At 43.2% G+C, this 25,758-nt stretch overlaps 1 protein-coding gene across 1 annotated transcript; it reads right to left on the reverse strand.

Moving 5' to 3' along the window:
* Positions 1–1,243: 1,243 nt before the first annotated feature.
* sox7 (SRY-box transcription factor 7) lies at positions 1,244–25,758 on the reverse strand. Its single transcript, XM_028796383.2, has 2 exons — positions 25,282–25,758; positions 1,244–2,754 (listed from the first exon to the last, which is right to left on the reverse strand). The coding sequence occupies exons 1-2, from the start codon at positions 25,511–25,513 to the stop codon at positions 1,880–1,882; spliced, it is 1,107 nt and encodes a 368-aa protein (XP_028652216.1). The 5' UTR covers positions 25,514–25,758; the 3' UTR covers positions 1,244–1,879.

Below are 25,758 nucleotides of genomic sequence, written 5' to 3' on the forward strand. Positions count from 1 at the left end.
ATTGTCATGCACCAGGAAGAACCCAGAAGCCATTGCACTAGCATAGGGTCTGGTAATGGGTCCAAGGATTTCATCCCAATACCTAATGGCAGTCAAGGTGCCATTGTCTAGCCTGTAGAGGTCTGTGCGTCCCTCCATGGATATGCCTCCCCAGACTGACCACCACTGACCCCCCACCAAACCGGTCATGCTGAATGATGTTACAGGCAGCATAACATTCTCCACGGCTTCTCTAGACCCTTTCACGTCTGCCACACGTGCTCAGGGTGAACCTGCTCTCATCTGTGAAAAGCACAGGGCGCCTGCCAATTCTGGTATTTGATGGCAAATGCCACTCAAGCTCCACGGTGCTCCATCAGGCCATCAGGCCACCCTCATGAAGTCTGTTTCTGATTGTTTGGTCAGAGACATTCACACCAGTGGCCTGCCTGCCTGCTGGAAGTCATTTTGTAGGCTCTGGTGGTGCTCATCCTGTCCCTCCTTGCCGAAAGGAGCAGATACCGGTGGGTCCTGCTGATGGGTTAAGGACCTTCTACAAGGGGCCCTGTCCAGCTTTCCTAGAGTTCCTTGCCTGTCTGTCTCCTGGAATCTCCTCCATGCCCTCGAGACTGTGCTGGGAGACACAGCAAACCTTCTGGCAATGCCACGTATTGATGTTCCATCCTGGAGAAGTTGGACTACCTGTGCCACCTCAGTAGGGTCCAGGTATGGCCTCATACTACCAGTAGTGACACTGACCGTAGCCAAATGCAAAACGAGTGACCAAACAGAATGAGGAGGGATAAATGTCAGTGGCCTCCCTCCAGCTGTTAAACCATTCATTCCTGTCTTAGGGGTCGTCTCATTGTTGCCCCTCTAGTGCACCAAAGCAGCTGAAACTGATGAACAAGCCCCTCCGCTACTTAACTGAGCAGATCAACAGCCCACAAGTGTCATTGACTTGATGCTATACTCTCATTCAAATGTGGTCCTTTCATTTTTTTGAGCAGTTTATATTCTCATCGTCTTCACCTCCACACTTACACACATTCATTCCCTCTTTCAGTCTCCTCACTCACTTGTTCCCTACAGGGTCACAGGATGCCATTGCCTATCTTGGCAGCTTTGCATTAAGGCAGGTGCCAACCCTGGAATGGACTGGACACTCTCACACTTACACACACACACTTTCCCATAAAAGCCTTTCTTTGGACAGTAGGGGGCACTCACTCACTCATTCACAAAATGAACTCCGGCAGCATAGGAGTATAAAAGTCGATATTTTATTTAAATTACATTTATTTCACAACCTAAATCAACAATCTGTTTCTTTTGTTTTTAAGGATACATTATTTGGATGCCATGACAATGGGGATGCTATCAAAACTGTACAAAGTGATTTCTTCATGAGCATTAGTGTACATTCAATAGAGTGCCCTTATGCTAAGTTCTGCAAACCGATACAACGGATCTGTGGAACATCTCAAGAAGTCGATCCACATGATGGGGTGGGGTGGGGTGGGGGGGTACACAAGCCCAATCTCCAAGAGGAAACAGTCAGGAAAGAAGTGCGCCATGGAGACAAAGATACATTTCGACTTCAAATAAAACACTGACATATTTAAATAAGCTTTATAGTATCTGTACAAGCAAGACTGAACAGCCACGTCTGGAAAGCAGAGGCCTTGAATGGTCTGGTGACCAACTGGGACGCCATATAAATTACGAACGTTGCCGTGTTTTCATCTGTACAAGCCCTGAGTTGTCCGTCAGCCAAGTCTGTGTTCCTGTTTTTATTGGCACCGTCTTGAACTCGTGCACCACCTTCCGCAGTAATACTGTGCCCGCTGTTTAGACAGCCGCGCCAATTATTTAGGATGTTTTGTACCCCTTCTTTGGTCTAAGAGATGCCATAGTTGTTATAATAAGCTGCTGTCGCGTCGGCCAGCACCGAGATCAGGCTGTTTTCCGAGGAGCTGCATGCTGCTGGTGTCACCTGGATGTGTCCGGAGATGGTCAGTCCATTCTGATCAGGGTGGGCTGTGGAGTTTAGGTATTGATCAAACTCATTGCGGTCCACCTCACCTAACAGTTCGGCTTGGCTGAGGTGATCCAAGGTCTCCAGGTTCTGGTGTTCTGGCGGAGGAGACAATTGGCCCAAGTGGGCATGGAGGTTGTGTGGCATGGAGTGGAATGGTGGGCCATAATAAGAAAGCGGCATTGGACAGCCGGTGGAAGATGGTATCATGGTAGAACCTGGCTGAGACATTGAGATTGGGCCAAGATGGCTGCCACAGTGAAGAGGACTTTGAGAATACTCCGGATGGTAGGGGCGTCCGATGACAAGTGTCTGAGCTTCTTCTGGGCAAGAAGTGGAGTAATAGGACTGGTCGTGCTCAATGGCATCCAAGGGAGACATCTCTGGTGGGGTGGGTAGCCCATAGGGGTAAGTGTCGAAGCTTCCCGTGGAGGCCGGAGTGTCCCGAAAACTTCTTATAGTCGGGAGCCCCGGGCTGGAAGAGTAGCCGGTGTCATCGTCCTTCTCTAGTCTCGGTCGGCTGCAGCTGCGGTTATCTGGCATGACGTTCTGGTCGGGAGACAGACTGCTGAGGAGGAAGCCGGGGTCCACACGCTTGCAGATTCGCTTGAGCTGCTTCTTACGGCGAGGTCGGTACTTGTAGTTGGGGTAATCCTGCATGTGCTGGACCCTGAGCCTCTCGGCCTCCTCCACGTAGGGCCGCTTTTGGGTGGGAGTCAGGGCCTTCCAGGACTTGCCTGCGAAAAACAGACACATACAAGGAGGGTTAATATCGACTGAACAGGTGGAGTGCAGATGATACCCTTCAACGCGAGTTGAAACACTGGCAACCATCTCAGGAAACGAGCGAGCGGCTACTTTTAGGAACTGACAGCAGTACACAGACCAGAAGACATTTGACAAACAAGAGGAGACCATTCAGTCCATCAAGCCCGTCTGACTAGCTAATCCCCCTAAGTGGTCCCAACATCTCATCCAGATTCTTCTTAAAGGTTATCAGGGTCTCTGCTTCAGTTACATGGCTCGGTAGTTTGTCCCGGATTCCCACGACTCTTTTCGTAAACTGCAATGGTTGCTGCTTGTTTAACCCTGAAAAATCAAACATGCTTTTGGACCTCAGTACCGATGCCAAAGTGGTACTGGAGCAAATTATGGAGGACTCCAAGACCCCCACCCCAGCTTATTCCAGCCTCCTTGGTGCACTGTGCCATCGCACCACTTCCCTTTTGGTAGCTGATTGCATCAAAGTAGTAATGGGGGGGGAGGGGCCCCATGAAGTCCCTGTTGCATCAAAGGAATTGGGGAGGTGTCCCCCATGAAGTTCTGAACACATCAAAGTAATTGGAGGTGGGGCCCCCCGTCCTGTTTCAAATTACTATTGTGTCAAAGCAATAAGCAGGTCCCCCATGAAGTCCCTACTATGCAGGAGCAATTGGGGGAGATGTCCCCTATGAAATCCCTATTGTGTCAAAGTAACAGTAGGGGTCCTGCGGTGAGGTCCAAATCTTGTCAAAGCAATAAGTTGGTCCCCCATGAAGTCCCTACTATGCAGGAGCAATTGGAGGAGATGTCCCCTATGAAGTCCCTATTGTGTCAAAGTAACAGTAGGGGTCCTGCGGTGAGGTCCAAATCTTGTCAAAGCAATAAGCAGGTCCCCCATGAAGTCCCTACTATGCAGGAGCAATTGGGGGGAGATGTCCCCTATGAAGTCCCTATGGTGTCAAAGTAATACTGGGGGTCACCCTGTGAAGTCCCGATCTTGTCAAAGCAATAAGTGGTTCCCCATGAAGTCCCCCTATCACATTGAAGCAGATAAGGGGGAGTCCCCTGTGAAGTCCTTATCTCTTCGAAGCAGTTGAGGAAAGTGTCCCACCCTCGTGAAGTGAAGTTCTGAACATGTCAATGTGATTGGGGGATGGGTCGGGGGGTCCCACGTGAAATCACTCGACTATGTCCCTACGACACAGGAGCAAACGGGGGAAGTCCCTATCATGTTGAAGCAATGGGGGGGGGGGGTCCCCCCGTGAAGTTCTGATTTTATCAAAGCATTAGGTGAGCGAGCAACCGTCAACTTTTAGGAACAGACAGCAGTACACAGAACATAAGAAATTGGAGAAACGAGAGGAGGCCATTCAGTCCATCAAGGCCATTTGAAGTCCCCACTATGCAGGAGCAATAAGCGGGAGAGATGTCCCCTATTGAGGTGGGAGTCCCCCGTGAAGTCCTGATTTTATCAAAGCACTAAGCAGTTCCCCGTGAAGTCCCTATTACAATCCAAGTAACTGTGTGAGGTGTCCCTCCTGAAGTTCAGAACATGTTGAAGTAAACGGACCTGAGCGGGATACCCCGTGAACTGCAGATCACATAGAAGCAATAAAAGGGGGGTCATGTCCAGTGGGAATGACTCACGACAGGAGGACCCCTATTACAAATACAAATGTTCACAGTCCTGAAGTAAGGGTAAGGCAAGGAAGGCAGACATATGGAGAAAAGGCAGTTCTACTCGCTAATGATGGCACCAGAGAGGGTGGTGTGGATTAGAGGCACGAATTTCACTGGCGATAATCAGCTAATAAACCTGTTCATGTTATATGGATTACTGTACATACGAGTCTGCTATATATACACATAACCTCTATTGTCACACATGAGCAAATCAAGAATGTCCCCAAAGCATTCCTGAGGTTCAAGGTTTCTCTATTCAGTTGAGTTTGAGGGAAGGACACCGATATCCATGTCACGGGATACGCCATGGTTGGCGGACCTTCTTTTTTCTCCGATGCAATGCACCGACGTCACGCCTCCTTCGACCCCGTCGCTCCCACCTTCTCCACCCTGCATGATATTGAAAGATCAGGAATTCCAGAAGCTGCCACTCACATCGAACCTGAGATCGAAGAATACGGAGCTCTGCCATGACAAGACGTATCGATTAGCCTGAGATGAGATCCGGAATGGTGAGCAACCCTGGATATTTCCCTCGTTTCAGTTTTCAATTTGCATTAAACAGGGTGCTATATGACCCCCCCAACCCTTTATTTTCTGCCTCTTATTTATTTCTTTTACACTCATAAATAAAACAGCAAGCTGTTTGTTGGTCTGTTTGTTTGCCAATCACACAAAAATGGCCTGAACTGATTTTCACGCAATTTTGCACGTGCGTTGCTGTCGGTCCAACTTAAAATGTAGTCAGTATAGCATATCGGGGCTGTAATGAGGGGAGGGGGCAAGCCAAAAACCAGCACCAGCATGAGAATTATAATTCCCAGTGCACAGCAGGAGTATGCTGGGGCTGATGGGAAGACGCTGTCATGAGTGCGGGCAAACTTTTCTACCATCCAAGACCACAGGCTCAGCGTCTCCTTCTAATTTGTGTATTAATTTCATCGCCTCACTGGATTACAAAGCTTTGTGTTTTCGTCTCCTCGTTGGTCATGTTTAGCCTCACTGAATTTCCAAATGACTGTTTTGCTCCATTTATCTATACCTGGGCAACACCAGGTACTTCTGCTAAAGGACATGTGTGTATATACAGAATATATACATATTTATGTTGTCAAGCACATGAAATTAGGACGTGCGTAACGGACGCCGGCTTATTGACTACTACAGGGAAGGATTTGAGAGTGACGCTGCCTTTTAGCCAATTGCCACTTGCCCTACAGTAGAGGAGGACAAGCCAGAAACCTACTGATGTCAGTTCGGCTGGGAACCTGGATCACCTCCTGTCTTCCATGTCCACTCGGCTATATACAGTAAACCCACCTGATACAGAAAAGTCCTCTGCACTTTTGAAAACAGCCTTCAAGCAGACTGGTGGCCTGAAGAGCTCTCATTACTCATACATGCACGTTCTGGATGTTAAACAGGATTACCCCTGATACTTTATCCTGTTATTTCTTATTATATTACTATATATATAGTCAGACGCATGCACTATGGGAGCCCCTTCAAGGCTCCATCAGATAGAAGCCTGGTTAATCGAGAGGGACACTGCACAGTTTGTGGCTAATAATAATAATAAAACATTTTATTTGTAGAGCGTCTTTCCCATACTTCTCTTTTTGTCCCATGTAAAGAGGAGGAGCAATTCGAAGGAGAGATGTGATGTCACTTCCGCCCCAGAACTGAAAGCCACGCCCTTTCCACCCCATCAGCTATATAAGCCAGCAGAGAACCCAGCAGTTGATATTCATTACTGAACCCAGCGACTGACTCTGACAGACCTCATGGTAACAGAAGTGACTCGCAGCTTTGGACCACGTCGGTCCTAAATCACTCGGGCATCAAGTTGTTGTGTTTTGTTTATAAGCAGGCCAGTAAATGGGGTCTGCTTACTGGACTTTTTTTTTGTTTCTCTGCAATATATATTTTCCACGGTGGCACAGTGGGTAGCGCTGCTGCCTCGCAGTTAGGGAACCCGGGTTTGCTTCCCGGGTCCTCCCTGCGTGGAGTTTGCATGTTCTCCCCGTGTCTGCGTGGGTTTCCTCCCACAGTCCAAAGGCATGCAGGTTAGGTGCATTGGCGATCCTAAATTGTCCATGGTGTGTGCTTGGTATGTGTGTGTGCACGCCCTGTGGTGGACTGGCGCCCTGCCCAGGGTTTGTTTCCTGCCTTGTGCCCTGTGTTGGCTGGGATTGGCTCCAGCAGACACTCATGACCCTGTGTTCGGATTCAGCGGGTTGGAAAATGGATGGATGGATGGATAGATGGATTTTTCATATTTTCGATTCTTTTTTCTTTTTTTCACATCTTCGGGGGGGCCCGGCCCACAGTTTGAGAACTGCTGATAAATTCACGTAAACTTAGTCGTAACTGTCAAGATCAATTAATTGTTTCAGTGAGCAGGTCCGATGTTAACAATAATTTCTGTGTTGCTATAAAATCATAATGGCACAGAAAATGACATTTGCAGAAAGTTAGCATATTTACATAGGGAACGCCCCCTTTGCCTCGACACTATAAATGGGGTTGGATAATAGATGGATGGATATGTGTGTGTGTGTTTGTGTGTATATATATATATATATATATATATATATATATATATATATATATATACACATAAATATATATCTACTCTATATATATATGTATATATAGTCAAGTTCAAGTTGGGGAGCAAGCACCGGTACAGTGCGTTGCCGCACCCAATACATGACAAAACAACTTGGGATCCCAGTTTACATCCCCCCAGGCAGAAACGCCAGGTGTTACGTGGGCGACCCCTTGGCCTGGTCCAGCCACTCGGGTCAATGAGGATCTTACGAGCCAGATCACCCTCTAGGAAACGCGCCACATGGCCGTAGTGCCGTAACTGACGCTCCCTCACAATGCAGGTCATGTGCCTCATTCAGGACTCCATGAGCAACACAAAGTCAAACCAACGGTACCCAAGGATTTTCCGGAGAGACACACGTGAAGGAGTCCAGTCTTCGTCTCAGGTCACTGGATAGCGTCCATGTCTCACAACCATATAACAAGACAGGAAGCACCAGGACTCTAAAGACTTGGACCTTCGTTCTTTTGCATAGATATCGAGAGTGCCAGACACCCCTTTCCAGCAACTTCATGACCCCCCATGTTCTCCCAATCCGTCTACTGACTTCATAGGAAGAGTCACCAGAGACATGAATGTCACTGCTGAGGTAAGTAAACCTCTCAACAAGGTATATACATATATAAAATCCTAAGCCTAAAAGTGCAATGATTTTATGTCACGTTTTAAGTCACGCTTTAAATAGGGCTTATTTTAAAACCAAATAATAATAATTCATTACATATATATAGCACTTTTCTCAGTACTCATAGCGCTATCCACACAGGGAGGAACCAGGAAGCGAACCCACAATCTTCCACAGTCTCCTTACTGCAAAGCAGCAGCACTGCCATTGCACCATTTATATGTTTGGTATCATTCTTTTCAGAATTTATCAAACTTGAATGTCATGCTGTTAGATTGTCAGATTCTTATTCCGTCTTTAAATTATAAACTAAAATATCAAGAACTCACATCCCACGAGACAAGACTTTGTGCCAAGAGATTTAACTAAGCCCAGGGCCGGAAATAAAAGACAGAGAGTAGATGACAAAGACAGCAGCTGTACAGGCTTTTAAATGTTCGAAGCGCCACGCGAGATGCAGATCACATGGCACGGCAGCAGCAGCTGATTGAGCAAAGAGGAGGTAAAAAAATAAAAACTATTTGTTTCCCGTTGTATCACCATTTAAGAGGGGATTTCAGAGGAGCGACAGTGTCTCCTTGGAGTGCGTTCAGCCCTCCTCTTCACAACGTGAGCGGCAGAAATGCAAAGTGGCTGGCGAGCAGGGGGCGAACCCCCTAGTATATATATATATATATATATATATATATATATATATATATATATATATATATATTCACTGCGGTGGGTTGGCACCCTGCCCAGGATTGGTTCCTGCCTTGTGCCCTGTGTTGGCTGGGATTGGCTCCAGCAGACCCCCGTGACCCTGTATTCGGATTCAGTGGGTTGGAAAATGGATGGATATATATATTCATTGCATTCGTAGAGTCTCGACAACCTGAATTGTGTGGGTGGTCACCTACCAGGTAACGCTTGTGGTTGGCCTGCCATTCGGCACACATCTGCCACGGTGCCCTCTTTCAGTTGCGAGAAGCAGATCATGGAATGTTGCATAGTTTACTGTCAAATAAAGCAAAGAGTACGCGGCACGTGTTTCGCCCTCATTTTGAGCATTAGAGTGTGTACGCCTGATGAGCCCAAAATGAGGGCGAAACACGTGTTGCGTACTCTTTGCTTTATTTGACAGTAAACTATCCATCCATCCATCCATTTTCCAACCCACTGAATCCGAACACAGTGTCACAGGGGTCTGCTGGAGCCAATCCCAGCCAACACAGGGCACAAAGCAGGAACCAATCCCGGGCAGGGTGCCAACCCACCGCAGCACACACACAAACACACCCACACACCAAGCACAAACTAGGGCCAATTTAGAATCGCCAATCCACCTAACCTGCATGTCTTTGGACTGTGGGAGGAAACCCACGCAGACACGGGGAGAACATGCAAACTCCACGCAGGGAGGACCCGGGAAGCGAACCTCAGGTCTCCAGGTCTCCCAACTGCGAGGCAGCAGCACTACCCACTGCGCCACCCGACAGTAAACTATGCAACATATATATATATATATATATATATATATATATATATATATATATATATATATATATATATATATATATATATATATATATATATATAGTATATTCACTAGCTGTCTAAGCCTGTGCTGTAAAAACCCCGGGCTCCTAGAAACCATGGATTCTGGCACTTCAATCAATCAATCAATCAATCACATCGGTTGTGCATTAGCAGTTAAGCGAGGTTCTCTTTCCTCGGAGGTTTCGTTTTGCTGACGTGCTCGCTTCTGTTGTCTATCAGCGGCTAAGCGAGTTTCACATTTCGCTTTCTTTGAGCTTCACACTGTAGCCTTGTACTTCCGGGTCGGACAGATAGACACACACACTTCAAGATTTACATGTGGAAGTGACACAAGAGATGTGAACACATCGGCAAAACAAAACCTCCTAGAAGAGAGACGCCCAAAGTAGTTACCTCACATCTCTACATTTCAATTTATTTTTTTGTGACAATTTGAATAGTTTTTTCAGCACGGGCTTACACAGCTAGTATAGTACATACACACACACACATATATATATATATATATATATATATATATATATATATATATATATATATATATATATATATACAGTACATACAGTGATATTGCTTACTTTACCTGAGCCCTGAAAATATATATATAAAGTCCAACGTCTATCTGTCTGTCTGTCCACTTTTCACGAGAGATTTACTTAACAGATTTAGATTGGATTTTTTTCTATAATTTGCTGGAACGTTCCCGTTGATTTTGCAACTTCTCTCATCATGCTAAGTATCACAGATCGGTCGCGGCACCGATTTATTCACGCTAATCCGAGAGAGAGAGAGACTACGGGCCGAGGGGAGGGAGAGGCGGGGCCTCAGGTGTGTGGGGCTGGGCGGCGCCTTCCTCACTCACACAGCAGCCTCCATTCAAGTCACTCTACCTCTCGCCACGTGTTGGAGCGCACCTCGCCTCCACTTAGCTAGCAATACCTGTTTGTTCAGCAGACATTATCATCTACAGATTGTTAAGGAGTAACGTTTGACGTTTTTGAGGGAGAGATCAGAGCTCCGTGTGTTTTAGAGGGTAGCTGCTGATTTTCAGATACTAAATATCATGGCCATGTGCTCTTCTCCCCACATGGGGGGACGCTCTCCTGTCAGAGCTGAGCACGATCAGATGGAGTGGCAATGTTTGACAGTTCAGTGTACCCACCGTCCACTTGGCCAGACATACCTTGCCAACTTTTTACATTTTTGGCAAAGAGATCACAGTTACATTCTCGCCACTGATAGCAAAATCAAAAATATTGTATATCAAGAGGCCCTCAGATATGAAAGCTATCGATATAAATTCTTTTCGATACAAATCATTACTTTTTTTTAATTTTTTTATTCATTTTTAAAGTTTGTCCTGTTTCACTACTACATGGGCGGAGCAGTGGGGGACAGCTAGTGCATATATATATATATACAGTATGTCTGTGTGTGTACATTATCAGACATAAGTTCTTAAAGGACACCTTCAGGGCTCAGGCAAGGTAAGTAATACCACTTGACACCAAGAGTCATTCTCCATTCTCCTCCGCAGTCTCAAAGACCCCCATGAAGCCGACTGACGTCAATTCCTTTACATCCTGTGAAGCCCCAACCCTTCTGGGGAGCCCACCATATATGACAGCCAAAGCCCAAAAGTGGCCATTCACTAATAGATTCTTACTTCTCCTTATTACTTTTATTTAGCTTGCTACCTTTTACAATGACTACTAACTGTGCCACACTAAGATGGTGACAGCGGAGGGTGCATCCAGTGACATTCCACATTAACAAACAACTCATGAGGCGGAGTCCATGAGGCGGCAGCATTAGAGCTCAAGGCAGGAATCGGCGCCTGGTACAACATTCACACCACCTCAGTTAAGCATACGGGGTCTGTTTAGGGTCACTTACCAGCCAAACACCAATGACTTTGGGATCTGGGAGAAAAACTTGACATGCTGACAGAAAATAAGGCCATTAGACTGAGAAAGTGCAAACTCCACGCATGCAGGAGCTGAGCCAAAAAATGTAAAAGACAAAGTGGCTCTTCGGAACAATTCCATAGAGGAAGCGTTTTTAGTTGCCAAAAGAAGTACAGTATGAGCAAGAACATTCTAGAAAGAACTATAACAGGATCTACACAATGCCATGAACAGATGATGGCAGATTTGTGAAACGCCAATGGGCTTCTGATTATAAAAGAACTCTGATGTATTCAAAAACACAGGCTGAGGGTTATTATGAGTTATCACGTGTAGAGTGATGGCCAAAAATGGCAAATGTTTAAATTTAACATGAAATCTACAACACAACAAATTGTGCAGTGAAGGGGTCTTAATACTTCCTGAATCCACAATAGATAGATAGATAGATAGATAGATAGATAGATAGATAGATAGATAGATAGATAGATAGATAGATAGATAGATAGATAGATAGATATGAAAGGCACTATATGATAGATAGATAGATAGATAGATAGATAGATAGATAGATAGATAGATAGATAGATAGATAGATAGATAGATAGATAGATAGGGAAGGCACTATATGATAGATAGATAGATAGATAGATAGATAGATAGATAGATAGATAGATAGATAGATAGATAGATAGATAGATAGATAGATAGATATGAAAGGCACTATATGATAGATAGATAGATAGATAGATAGATAGATAGATAGATAGATAGATAGATAGATAGATAGGGAAGGCACTATATGATAGATAGATAGATAGATAGATAGATAGATAGATAGATAGATAGATAGATAGATAGATAGATAGATAGATAGATAGATAGATAGATAGATAGATTTGAAAGGCACTATATGATTTATAGATAGATAGATAGATAGATAGATAGATAGATAGATAGATAGATAGATAGATAGATAGATAGACAGATAGATAGGAAAGGCACTATATGATAGATAGATAGATAGATAGATAGATAGATAGATAGATAGATAGATAGATAGATAGATAGATAGATAGGAAAGGCACTATATGATAGATAGATAGATAGATAGATAGATAGATAGATAGATAGATAGATAGATAGATAGATAGATAGATAGATAGATAGATAGATAGATAGATAGGAAAGGCACTATATGATAGATAGATAGATAGATAGATAGATAGATAGATAGATAGATAGATAGATAGATAGATAGATAGATAGATAGATAGATAGGGAAGGCACTATAAGATAGATAGATAGATAGATAGATAGATAGATAGATAGATAGATAGATAGATAGATAGATAGATAGATAGATAGATAGATAGATAGATAGGAAAGGCACTATATGATAGATAGATAGATAGATAGATAGATAGATAGATAGATAGATAGATAGATAGATAGATAGATAGATAGATAGATAGATAGATAGATAGATAGATAGACTTACATACACAGGAGACACTCATGCACTTCTTCTCACACACTCAGATCTTCTATTGAACAACGTCCAGTGATGCCACCTCTGCATGGCGTCAAATCTCAGTCCAGACTCTTGTCATGTGTAAATCTTAGCTGGTAGAACAAGCTGCCAACCTCCTTTCAAACTTCTAAGTCGCTCAAAGTGTAAGAATTGTTTGAAGACCTTCTTGTTTGTTGAATTTCTGTTCAGTTGATATTTAGTTTTGTAAGACACGAAGTGTAACTCGCTTGTATTTTGTTCTTAGCTCTTCACTTGTGATGACCAATTTTGTCCCCTTGTCCTGTCGCACTTGTTCCCAAACAGTCCCCCAGACATTATGTTGACCTTTTATGTAACTTGCTTTGGATAAAAGTGTCTGCTAACTGAATAAATTGTAAGTGGTGAAGACAGATAGATAGATAGATAGATAGATAGATAGATAGATAGATAGATAGATAGATAGATAGATAGATAGATAGATAGATAGATAGATAGAACTTTATGCAAAGACCCCTTCACGGAATGAAATAATTCTTTGTCATGCACACCTAACCCCTTAATGTCACTAAAAGCCACTAAAGCCCCGTTATTTTTTAGACTGCAGGATATCAGTCCAGTTTCCTGGAGCTGTGAGCGCGATCCCCCGACATTTCGTGTCATTGTATTTTCCACGTCCGATTTCAAATTCCCACTCGACTGATGTGCTGATTGGCCACTTGGTGCTGGCTGACTGAAATCACGACGGAAGCCGATGACGTCACTGACATAAGTCACGCTGTCCGCGTGCTGCCCAGCGGCTCACCAAGGAGAAGGTTCCTGCTGTAGCTTGCAGAATGAGGCAGACCTAAACCGTGGACGCATTAGATATAAGAAGTTCGGCTTTAAGCAGCAGGGTGGCGTAGTGGTTAAGGCTTTGAACCTAGAACTTCAAACGTTGAGGATGTGGGTTAAAGGCATGACGGTGAATGACTTTTTTCACCAACTTCTGCTCCAACTGGGGAAAAAAAGAACTGTAACCAAGTGTACGTCAACTTTTCTAAGCCGCCTTGCAGACAGGCATCAGTCAAGTTGGGCAGGGGTGCAAAACTCAGACCCTGGATGGCATTAAGTGCAATCACTTGTCCCATTGATTATTTTAAATCGATTCAGAACTCTTCTTGTTTTTTATTAAGTAGCAGCTCAGCCAAAATGGGATGCCAAGCAAGCCAACGTAAGATGGGGGCCTCAAAATTCAATCAATTTCTTAATTAGAGGATAGTATTTTTTGTTTGTGAAGCCAGTTTTTTTTTTTTTAATTCCATGGCTTGTTGGTGCTCATAATGTCACCGCAAACATTTTCAGAAATGTTGATTTTCTTTTCTTTCTTATGTATACCTAAATATTTAGGGTTAACTCGCTTTCATTATTGTTTGATTGCTTGTTAAGGAAAAAAATAAATTTAAAGTGAACTAAAATTCAGGTGAAAAAGTGGGTTTCATTATCAATAGTAACTGGCTGGTAATTTTCAAATTGGCTGAAACGAAAACCTGCAGCCATTGCGGCCTTCCAGGACCCATTTGCTCTAAAGAGACCCGCAGTGGGCGAGTGGGTCTGCCCACAGTCCCGTCTGAAGTTACCTTGCACCCGCAGTTACTACAGGGTTTGGTCTGACCTTCCATTCGTGAAGAAGAAGAAGCCTCAGTCTAAGAAATGAATGATTGTATGGACGGGTCAATAGCTGTACAATTAAAACAATGAAAGGGGCTTGGGGTCTGCAAGAATTTTAAACCGTCTCTGTCTCCGCTGCATAAAATGTAATTAAAAAAAAAACAAATCAAAGTGGCTGACGCCTTAATCCAAGGTGAATTACAATATTTGAGATTCAGTTGGTGACATTTATTGTTTAAGTTGGCGAAGTGACTGGAAACCCCCAGCCTCAGTGTTTAGAGTCCAGAGCCTTACCCATTACGCCACACTGCCTGCACAAGTCTTTGCGGTGGAATGTAACGACGCGTCATCAGTTTGCCAATGGCACCGGCTCTGTTGACAGCGCAGCTAAGTGGCCCCGGAGCGATGACCGCGGATGAAGCTTGTGCGGTGTCCCTGTAATTATGACCAGACCAGCAGGACTCGGGTGACACGCCAGATCCTCGTTTACTTAATCCTTTCTTGTTCCGCTCGCCCTCTCCAAGCAACAGCGTCCGACATCAGGTAACACACCGCAAGTGGCGCCTGCGGGCACTTCCCTCAAAATGTCCCACCTGTCGTAATAAAGCTTTGCTGAAAATATCAACACTTGTTTCTAAGGAAGGTTGCCTGGCTACGTTAACAGGACGCGCAAAAAAAGAAGAGCCGACTAACCAAAATAACAAAAAAAAAAAAAACCCTAAACACAAATTGACCCGCCATGCCGCCAGCATGGGTTGCCTAATTCAGGTTTAACGAATCGGGTTGATCGTATTTACTGTCGAGACATTTCCGCGACTCTTCAACTTTACCGAACTCATGTTTCGCACTTGTAAGATTGTACACGTTATGAACGCGCCCTATGAAGTACAATACAGCACGGCAGTTTTGGGTTGACCGTCGCCGGAGCCTATCCCAGTAGCAGCGAGTGCAAGGCAGGAACCAACCTGCACAGTGCGCGACTTTCAGAGACTGCGCTAGTCTTTGTGGTTCAGCGCAAACGGGGACGATGACATGGCGCATTATTTGAGCTCGGGTTGGTGGACATCAGCGCTAAGCAGTCGGCCACCCGAGTTTTGGATATCTGTTTTTATAATTTGAGACGGTATCCAAGAGCTTTACTGTTCAAGCATTTTGTATTGTATTTTACTCTTATGGGCTTCATATGCTACGCTGAAAGGCACTATATAAGTAACAATAAAGACATCAACACTAACCAGTGTGCCACCCGAATTTTGAAAGTCTGATTTGCTTCTTCTTTTTAAATTTGAGACAGTATTCACGAGCTTTATTATTCAATCAATTTGCGTTGAATTTTAGTCTAATGGGCTTTCTATGCTACTCTGAAAGACACTGTATAGGGTGGTCCAGATCTAATTATGCAATTTTCATTACGCTCTAACTTACTAAGTTTATTACATAGAGAATTCACAGCACCTGCCCAGCACACAGAGATTTCACTTAAAATTCTTTCTGTTGCCGATAGATGGCAGCACCTGCCCTGCATTCCAAAATGGCGGGGAGATGGTTGTCAGTCGAACAGTTGCATAATATGACAATAATGACATCGGCGCTAATCAGTCTGCAACCCGACTTTTGGATATCTGTTTTTATAATTTGAGACGGTATCCAAGATATTTTACTGTTCAATCATTTGCATTGTATTTTATTCTTATGGGCTTCATATGCTACACTGAAAGACACTATATAAGTGACAATGATGACATCAGCACTAGCCAGTCCACCACCCAAGTCTTGCATTTTTCCTTTTAGTTTTGAGACAGTATCCACGAGCTTTATTCTTCAACCATTTTTCATTGTATTTTACTCTTATGGGCTTCCTATGCTATACTGAAAGGCACTATATAAGTGACAATACTGACATCGACGCTAACCTGTCTGCAACCCGAGTTTTGGATATCTGTTTTTATAATTTGAGACAGTATCCACGAGCTTTATTCTTCAACCATTTTTCATTGTATTTTACTCTTATGAGCTTCCTATGCTATACTGAAAGGCACTATATAAGTGACAATACTGACATCGACGCAAACCTGTCTGCAACCCGAGTTTTGGATATCTGTTTTTATAATTTGAGACGGTATCCAAGATATTTACTGTTCAGTCAGTTGTATTGTACTTTACTCTTATGAGCTTCATATGCTACACTGAAAGACACTATATAAGTGACAATGATGACATCAGCACTAACCAGTCCACCACCCAAGTCTTGCATTTTTCCTTTTAGTTTTGAGACAGTATCCACGAGCTTTATTCTTCAACCATTTTTCATTGTATTTTACTCTTATGGGCTTCCTATGCTATACTGAAAGTCACTATATAAGTGACAATACTGACATCGACGCTAACCAGTCCGCTACCAGAGATTTGGATTTTTTTTAATCTGAGACAGTATCCAAGAGCTTTATTGATCAATTATTTTGCATTGTATTTTACTCTGAAAGGCACTATATAAGTGCCAATAATTTACATATTTGACTGTCGACTTTATATGAATGGTTACATTTCTTTTGGTTTTCCAATTGGAGCACAAGCAGTTCAAGTGACTTGCTCAGGGTCACACAGTGGTGTCAGTAGTGGGATTTCAACCCACAACCTCAAAAGACTGACAAAAGATGGGAAAAGAAATAGTGGACGGCCGTGTCAAATAAAAATCTAATAATGGTAATAATATCTACTCAAATGTTCACATTATTCTTAATTGATTACCTGTTTCCGTTCATAAACTTTCCTGTAAAATTGTGTTTTTCAAAGACCATCAGCAAAAGCAAAGGCAGTAGGAAAAGCAGCAACTGGTCGAACGCAGAAATGTTTTACTCAAGATGGACAATTATGCATGTTCAAGAGTAGGCAGCTCCAGTGACTTAACCATCATCATCATCATTTTTTTTTTGTTTGTTTAACTGACGCCTTAACCCAAGGCGACTTACAACATTTGAGATACAGCTGGTTTAATGTCTTTTGCTGTTCCAATTAGCGACTCTCTCGGGATCGCACCTTGTCAGTAGAACCCACAACCTCGGGGTTTGAAGTCCAAAATCTTCATACTGACAGCCGATAATATTAGATAGATAGGTCTTTATTAGCCCTTGGTAATATGTAATACATATACACATAAATACGAAATATGGTACACAGAAAAGCGCTTGGTTGCATAACACGCTTCTGAAACACCCGATTAACCGGCGACACGAGAACTGACGCGCACTGTCTTGCGAAATCTCCCGGGCGAAGCCTGGCGGTATAACCCAGTGGGGGGGGCCCGCGAAGTAACAAAAAGGGGGGCGCGAAGATGTGGAAAAAAAGAAAACAAGAATCGAAAATATGAAAAATGCATCTATTGAAACCAAAACAAATTAACTTAAACTACATTTTGATACTAGAAAAATAAATATAGAGTTAGATAAATGTCGATAATAGTTAAAATAGGTGTAATAATATATGCATCTATGATATATTATTAATTTAAAAAGAACAAAGTGATATTAGTGGGCTCCTTTCAAAAAAACGTTAGGGAGCGCGATTAAAACTGTTATGAAAACTCGGGTCGCAAATACTTAAAGTTTGAGAAACGCTGGTCTAACCCAATTAGTCCGCAAATGTTTTTGAAAGCCAATTAAGGTACGGACGCCGATTTCGCGTTTTTACCTCACTTTTGTCTTTTAAAAGGTTAACAAGTTTCTGCCGAACATGCAATTCAAGGAAGTCCCCGCCCCTCATCGACCGAGGTAAGGACAGACTGCGCTCCATCTGTCGCGATTTGCCAACTTTACGTTTGCTGTGTGGCTGTGATTGACGTGAAGTTTACAAAATCGTGAAACTGAAGATTAAAACATGTCAGACAAGGCCGTGTACATCCGCGTAAGATTTGAATCAATGTTTACACAGCTTCTTTTTGGCATGTTTTCTTTCTATTCTCCTTATTCGCATATTAAAATATACTCAGTCTGAAGTGAATGCGACCGAAAGCACAGGCATGACGAACTTCTGCTCCTCTCGCTCTCCAGTGCACACCAAGACTGAACAGATTTTAGTTTTCTGCGAGATGGGTAGCCCTGCTGCCTCCTAGATCCTACGACCCAGGTCGAAAGCTGACGCCCCCTAATTGTCCTTTTGGAGTCTGCACATCCTCCCTGTGTCTGCGTTAAGTTTTCTTTCCGCTTATGTCCTTAAACGGCGATTCGAGCTTGTCAGTGCGCATGCGTGCGCGTGAATGGCGCCTGGGAATTCGCTCGTCTGTAAAGTCGGTTCGTGTTTTTTTTTTTATCTCCTGATAAGATTCGCCCAACTAAAATTTGATTTAGTTTAAGGGGGTTTGTGAAATTTATTTATTATAGTGCTGGCGTCCTGTCCAGGTTCTGTTCCTTCCTTGAGCCCGATGCTGCCAGGTGCCAGCTGCCCCCGAGGTGGTGCCCTGCAGCTTTTGTGGACTCTCCGCTACTGTTTTAGGTACTGTGAAGAACTGGGAATGCATGTGTAGGGGATGTGGAATTAACGGAGTGAAATTAATAACCAACATAAAAGCCGGGACGCCTCTGAGCCATTCAGTCCATTAGGCAACATAGGCAGCTGCATGTAAGATGCCATCACCTGAGGGGCACCATTTATGAAAGCTAAGGCACCCACTCTCCGGACCCAAAGATTGTCATACTCTGATGATGCTGTGTGGGCACTGTTACCAGCTTTGGAAAGTATAATTGCACACGTTCACTATACTTGGGCGGAGGCTCCTTCTATCTATCTATCTATCTATCTATCTATCTATCTATCTATCTATCTATCTATCTATCTATCTATCTATCTATTAAAGTCCTTGGTATATACACTATAGGGGGTGCCGTTTGTGCTACTGCTCGTGACACCAAGGGGGGACCCCAGGAGAGAGACCTCCCATCCCCTGAAATCAAAGTCAAATAATACCGACTACCCACTATGGATAATGATGGGCAACGTCTGCACACCCCACTTAGGGCTCCTGATGGGGTTTTGACTGTCCGTAGTCAACAGCAAATAAATGAATGAATGAATTAATTAATTAATTAAACAGCTCTTGCTACCCAGTGAGCTTCACTTCTTCCTTGAGCTTTGCTCAGCGTTCTGCTTTCCGTTTCCCAATGTGATCAGGTCTCTTTTTCCCGTCCAGGACACCACCCCTCTTTTTTTTTGTCTGTCCCCCTATTGGCTAGTGGTGCTATTCACCTGACCTGTCAATCACTTCTGCAGCGTCCTATAATTTGCATAAGCCAACCCTCAGAACAGCCCACAGCATGATAGTTAGCAGAATATTAATAAATACTGACAAATAAATAAATGCGTTGACCAATAAAAACACGTGTCCACTAATATTCCTTTTCTCCTTAACGTTACCAGATTTCGTTCCAATCAAATAACTGGGTCCAAACTGGCACTTTACTGGGTGGTGTTGCCCCTCGTAGAGCCATAGCTTAAAGGGTTCTTCATGTGTGAAGTTGGCTCTTTGGGCTTTGAAAAGATTCCTGAGATGTGGGAAAAACAAAAAAAAACAGAAATCCTTGATGAAGAGTAGGATCAGATACTGTCCTGTTATCCGGGACATTGTCAGGATACGAAAAGCCCAAGAGAAGCGGAACTTGGCTTGTGTTAGAGTCCTCTCAAAACCAGGAACTCGTTACCATTTTAGAAATCTGTTCTCATCAATTCATAATTATTAATTGATTATTTATTCATGATTATTTATTATTTACAAATCAATATGAATAAAACTTCTTTCTGGTGCCTCCATGTTGATGGTTCCTCTTCAGAGCTATGCCATAGGGGGACATTTTTTGGTCTGAAGAACCATTTTGGCACATTTATTTTTAGAAGTGTTGCATTGGGCCAACTTGTAATCACCGTTCAACTCTACCCATGAAAAGCAGTGCAGATGCCCCCCCTGCCACCCCGATCTGAAGTCCAAAACCACTGGGTCACCTTGTGTGGCCCAATATACTGTACACACCCATGAGTTATACGGGCAATTAAAGTGCATTTTGGCTATGGTAGCAAAGCATGGTTGGTGCTGAAGTAATCAGAGATGCTCCCCCTGTATCGAAACTAACATGGGTTCAAGACGCAGTGCATTTTAGTCGGTGGGGTGGGGGGACTCGGCCAGGTCTTTCTCTAGTTAACCCAACTCACTCTTTATAAAAAGTAAAGGTGCCAAAGGGGGTCTTCAGAACAATGCCATAGGGGGCCATTTTTGGTACCCAGAAGAATCATCCAGAAAGAACAAAAACTGGTTTCAATCCGGAACAAGTTGCACAAATAACCAGGCACAGATGATAACAAATGGATGAAATATCAATGGCTTCCAGATTTTTAAAGCTCTCTTGCTGCATACGACAACATGGACTTAAGTTCAGCTTTTCTTGTTCTGTCATTTTCCTCTGTCAGTTCTCAACTATGCATGATAGACCTCTGCTTTGCTCACATAATCAGAACCTTTAAAAGGCCAAAGAACCGACTTTACACACGCAGGACCCTTTCCAGGACAAAGGGGTCCTTTTTTTCAAGCCATGGGAGCCACACAACCCAGTAAAGTGCCAATTAGAGAACCGAGATTGTTAAGAGAGCACCACCCAAACACCTCTGGGTCAGGCTGGCATGCTGGTGTGCGCTAATCTGGACCTCTGTGCCCACCGCTCTTAGCACCTGCTTATCACCCCAGAAATGGTCAGGATGTGCACAGCTCTACAAAAGGGGACGAGAACGAGGAAGTCTGAGAATCGGAGGAGTAGAGGTGTGGATTTAGGGGATTAAAAAAATATTTATATCTGGACATCAATATGACGTCCGCCACTGCTTGACCAGCGGATTCAGAAGGTGAATAGATTGACAATATTATTATTATTATTACTAATCATCATCATCATCATCAACATTATAATAATAATAAACTCTAGATTGAGTTATACATTTTGAATCATAAAAATTGTATTTTATGTATGTCCTGGACGAGAGGGGTGGATGGTTGGATAATAATAGGCAGATAGATATAAAAAGGTCCTGTGGTGGGTTGGCACCCTGCCCGGGATTGTTTCCTGCCTTGTGCCCTGTGTTGGCTGGGATTGGCTCTAGCAGACCCCCGTGACCCTGTGTTTGGATTCTGTGGATTGGATAGATATGAAAGGCACTATATATCAGATGGATAGGCTTGAAGGGAACTATATAATAGATAGATAGATAGATAGATAGATAGATAGATAGATAGATAGATAGATAGATAGATAGATAGATAGATAGTAAAAGACACTATATAATAGATAGATAGACAGTGAAAGGCACTATACAATAGATAGATAGATAGATAGATAGATAGATAGATAGATAGATAGATAGATAGATAGATAGATAGATAGATAGATAGATAGATAGATAGATAGATAGTGAAAGGCACTATACAATAGATAGATAGATAGATAGATAGATAGATAGATAGATAGATAGATAGATAGATAGATAGATAGACAGTGAAAGGCACTATACAATAGATAGATAGATAGTAAAAGACACTATATAACAGATAGATAGACATTGAAAGGCACTATACAATAGATAGATAGATAGATAGATAGATAGATAGATAGATAGATAGATAGATAGATAGATAGATAGATAGATAGATAGATAGATAGACGTGAAAGGCACTATATAATATATTATTATATTATTGAACACATTTCTGAAACTGAAAGGCTTACTTGTCAAAAATGCGACTCTGATATAATAATAATGGTGATGAAGTTTGAAAGTGACAACTAAATAACACAATGTCTGTGGCTTTTGTGACCACAGTGTGGTTATCCGAACCCCACTACAAGATACCTAGTGATATAAAGTCAGTCAGTCAGTCATTTTCCAACCCGCTATATCCTAACTACAGGGTCACGGGGCTCCGCTGGAGCCAATCCCAGCCAACACAGGGCGCAAGGCAGGAACAAACGCCGGGCAGGGCGCCAGCCCACCGCAGGGCACACCCACACACTAGGGACAATTTAGGATCGCCAATGCACCTAGCCTGCATGTCTTTGGACCGTGGGAGGAAACCCACGCAGACACGGGGAGAACATGCAAACTCCACACAGGGAGGAGCCGGGAAGCGAACCCAGGTCTCCTAACTGCGATGCAGCAGCGCTACCACTGCGCCACCGTGATATAAAGTATGAGTTCAAATTGATATGAACGATGCTTTATAACATAGATAGATATGAAAGACACTATAGCCAGATAGATAGACAGAATTTCCCCTTGGGATTAATAAAGTATCTATCTATCTATCTATCTATCTATCTATCTATCTATCTATCTATCTAGTGCCTTTCCTTTCTGTCTATCTATCTATCTATCTATCTATCTATCTATCTAGACAAGTAAAGCACTATATGATAGATATATGGGCATAAAGATAGAGATATATGAACGGCACTATATGATAGATGCTTTATTTGTCTCCGTGGGAAACTGGGCTTTTTATAGAATTTATTTAAATAAATAAATACTGTAATCATAAACTCTAGATTGGATTATACATTTTTATATCATAAAAAATTAATTTTATGTATGTCTTGGATAAGAGGGCATTATTCAGTTGAAGATCGATGAATGAATGGTTGAATAATAATAATAATAATAATAATGCCGAAATCCCTAGAAGCTCGTTCGAGTAATTAAAAATGCATTTCCTTTATTTATGTCCTGGATAAGCGAGTTAGGATGACGGATGAATGGCGCTCTTCATTGACGTCCTCGCTTAACTAAATTATTCAGTCAGGGGAGCGCAAGCCCTCACGACCCCACTCGGTGTCCCGTCATCTTTCAGACTTTGGTGCTCTGCACGATCTCCGTATTCCTGTCTGTCCACACGTGTGCTTCGGACTGCCTGCACGGTGGTCGCTACAAGCCCGACTCAAACCCCGAAACCGTAAATCCAAAAGGGCTGCCCCCGGCGGCCCCTCTAGCCCGGCTGATACCATCGGACCACTATGGACACCGACGCTGCAGCTCCTATGGGTGAAGGATTTCTTAACAAATTTCAAAGTGCCTCCTAAAATTGAATCGTAACAAACGTCAGAGACCCCGCCAAGATGTGAATGCATTTCTGTTGCAGTCGAAATATTGTAAAGCTATTTTTCAAAATTTAGTCCGAAAGCCAACGCTATCAGGAAATGAAACTTATAAACAGATAAACGCATAAAGATGTACCTTTATCTCAGTATACTTTACATTCCTTTTGTTATTTTTTTCTTTATGTTTTAATGTTACTGGAAGAAAATAGCATTCTACAAAATCAAGTCGAACTTGATAAAACAGAACTCGACCCCCACACCACCTTTTATCAAATTTTTATCCGACACCAATTTTAAAATTAAAAAAGGGAATATTGTTATATAGGATTATTCCACATCCCAATTTAGGTGCACATTCGCGGGTAGCTGCAGCCCCGATTTTCTGCACAGCCAACACTTAGCGAGTCCCCGATTTATTCCACGGGTTTTATAAAGGTCAGGAGAAACTTCTGAAAAGCACAAGTAATCGTTTCACACTCATTTTGAATAAAGGCCCAAGTATAATCTTTAAAATAAAGACGCCAATCTGATTCTCCAGGCACAGCGTTGCCATATGGGGGGCTTTTTGGTTCCGTAAAAAATCGTGAAGTTTCCAGATCATAGATCCATCGGTCTCGTAAACAGATACCACATTTGTGAGGGTCCCTTATTTTAAATGGACTCTTGCTACCTACACTAACATATAAATTCAGGTTTTCTCGACCTTTTCGTATCCTGCAGCCTACTCCACGTTAATGACATCAGTTTTGTCCGCCTCTCTTTTCAGAGGTCAATAGAATTCACTCGATATGCCGAGGAAATGTTTTTTGGTCCAGCAATGGAACTCCGCAGTCCAGCCTGATGACTTTGGAGCCATTACCCTTAGAGATCAGGACTTTATAGACCTTCAAATCTCTGCATGATATTATTATGGAGAACATGGGTGGGTAGGACTGGTGAGCTATTCTGAGCAGAATGACCCGTTTCCATTACATTTTTTTTTGTCCTAATATTCCAGAGACACACCAACACTCGTTCTCGATGGGACAATTTCAAATTGCGATTCAATTCGATTAGCTTTATTAAGGCCGCGAGAGGAAAAAAAGCGAATACTGTAATTTGGAGAAGAAGACGCACACAGGGAGACCGCGAAGTTCCGACGGAGCAGCCAGGGGTTTTGAACCCACGACTTTGGAGTAGAGAGCAGCGACACCTTATTAAACGTTAGCAGTGTTACATTCACCAGATCGGCGTCTGATTACAAAGATGTTGCCCCTTTCTAACACTGGTGGCTAATTCTCTGAAGCTTCTCGGCGGTCAGTTCACGCATTGATTTGGATTTGGAAAGATGAAGGAGCGCGACAGTCCACTCGCTGCTCCTGTCCGGTTACCTACAAAAGAAATAATTAACCTCAGCTAAAATCAAAATCTAATTTAACCATCTTGTAGCTAAAATAAAACCGGGGGTATCAATTTAACCAGGGGTTAATTAGCCTAAAACTAAAATCGAAGTCCGCAGTCCCCACACGGGGTCATCGCTCCAATTGTGCTTCTAGCTTTAGCCGAACTGAATTCGACGCGGCATGCCGAGGATTTAACAGGCAGCTTTATTTCTGTTCAGAGATTTGATGAGTCGCACAAAATCCGGTGTTAAATTATCACATGAAATGGATTCGTGCAAAGTTTCATAGATTTCATTACACACACTTTAATACCGGCGATTTATTCCGTGCCCGCTTTTTCTGACGCCTTGTAACGCAGGTCTCAAAACCAAAACTTCCCAAGATGAACGGCGCAACATTCACGAGCCCGAACCGAGCGCTAAAAGAAGTCGTAGGGGTCATCACAGCATCAGCTGAAGTTTACTCACCCAACATCTTGCTGAGCTCCGCGTTGTGCAGGTCCGGATTTTGCACCGCTAGCCTCTTCCTCTCGTCTTTGGCCCAAACCATGAAAGCGTTCATGGGACGCCTGATGCGGGGTTCCAATACCTTCTCCCCCGAGGATCTGTGAGAAGGGAGACCGTCGGAGAGGTCCCCGTCTCCGGAGGAACCCTCGAAAGTGTCCGGCCAGGACGAGTAGGAGCTGATGAGTGCAGCCATCTGTGCGTATCCGAAGTGACTGAAGATAAAAACGAGCTGCTCCGTCAGTTGTGAGACACACAAAGGCACTGTCTTTGTTTTCTCTTAATTTTTTTAATACTTCTATTCGTAAGTTTAGTTCAAATTCCTGCTAAGTGACCAGTCCTGTATAGCGCTCCTCCACTCCGGGACTCTGCGCTGCGCTCTTCTCTTTGCTGTCCCTCTGCCTTAATCCTTTTTCAGATTTGGAGAAACTTGCCCTGTAT

The sequence above is a fragment of the Erpetoichthys calabaricus genome, chromosome 3 (assembly GCF_900747795.2).
Source record: "Erpetoichthys calabaricus chromosome 3, fErpCal1.3, whole genome shotgun sequence".
NCBI classification, from domain to species: Eukaryota; Metazoa; Chordata; class Cladistia; order Polypteriformes; family Polypteridae; genus Erpetoichthys; species Erpetoichthys calabaricus.

Coding starts and splice junctions, on each gene's coding strand:
- sox7 (XM_028796383.2), bottom strand. CDS start 25,513: ATGGCTGCACTCATCAGCTCCTACTCGTCCTGGCCGGACACTTTCGAG. Junction 2,755..25,281: donor GGAGCTCAGCAAGATGTTGG/GTGAGTAAACTT, acceptor TGTTTTTCGCAG/GCAAGTCCTGGAAGGCCCTG.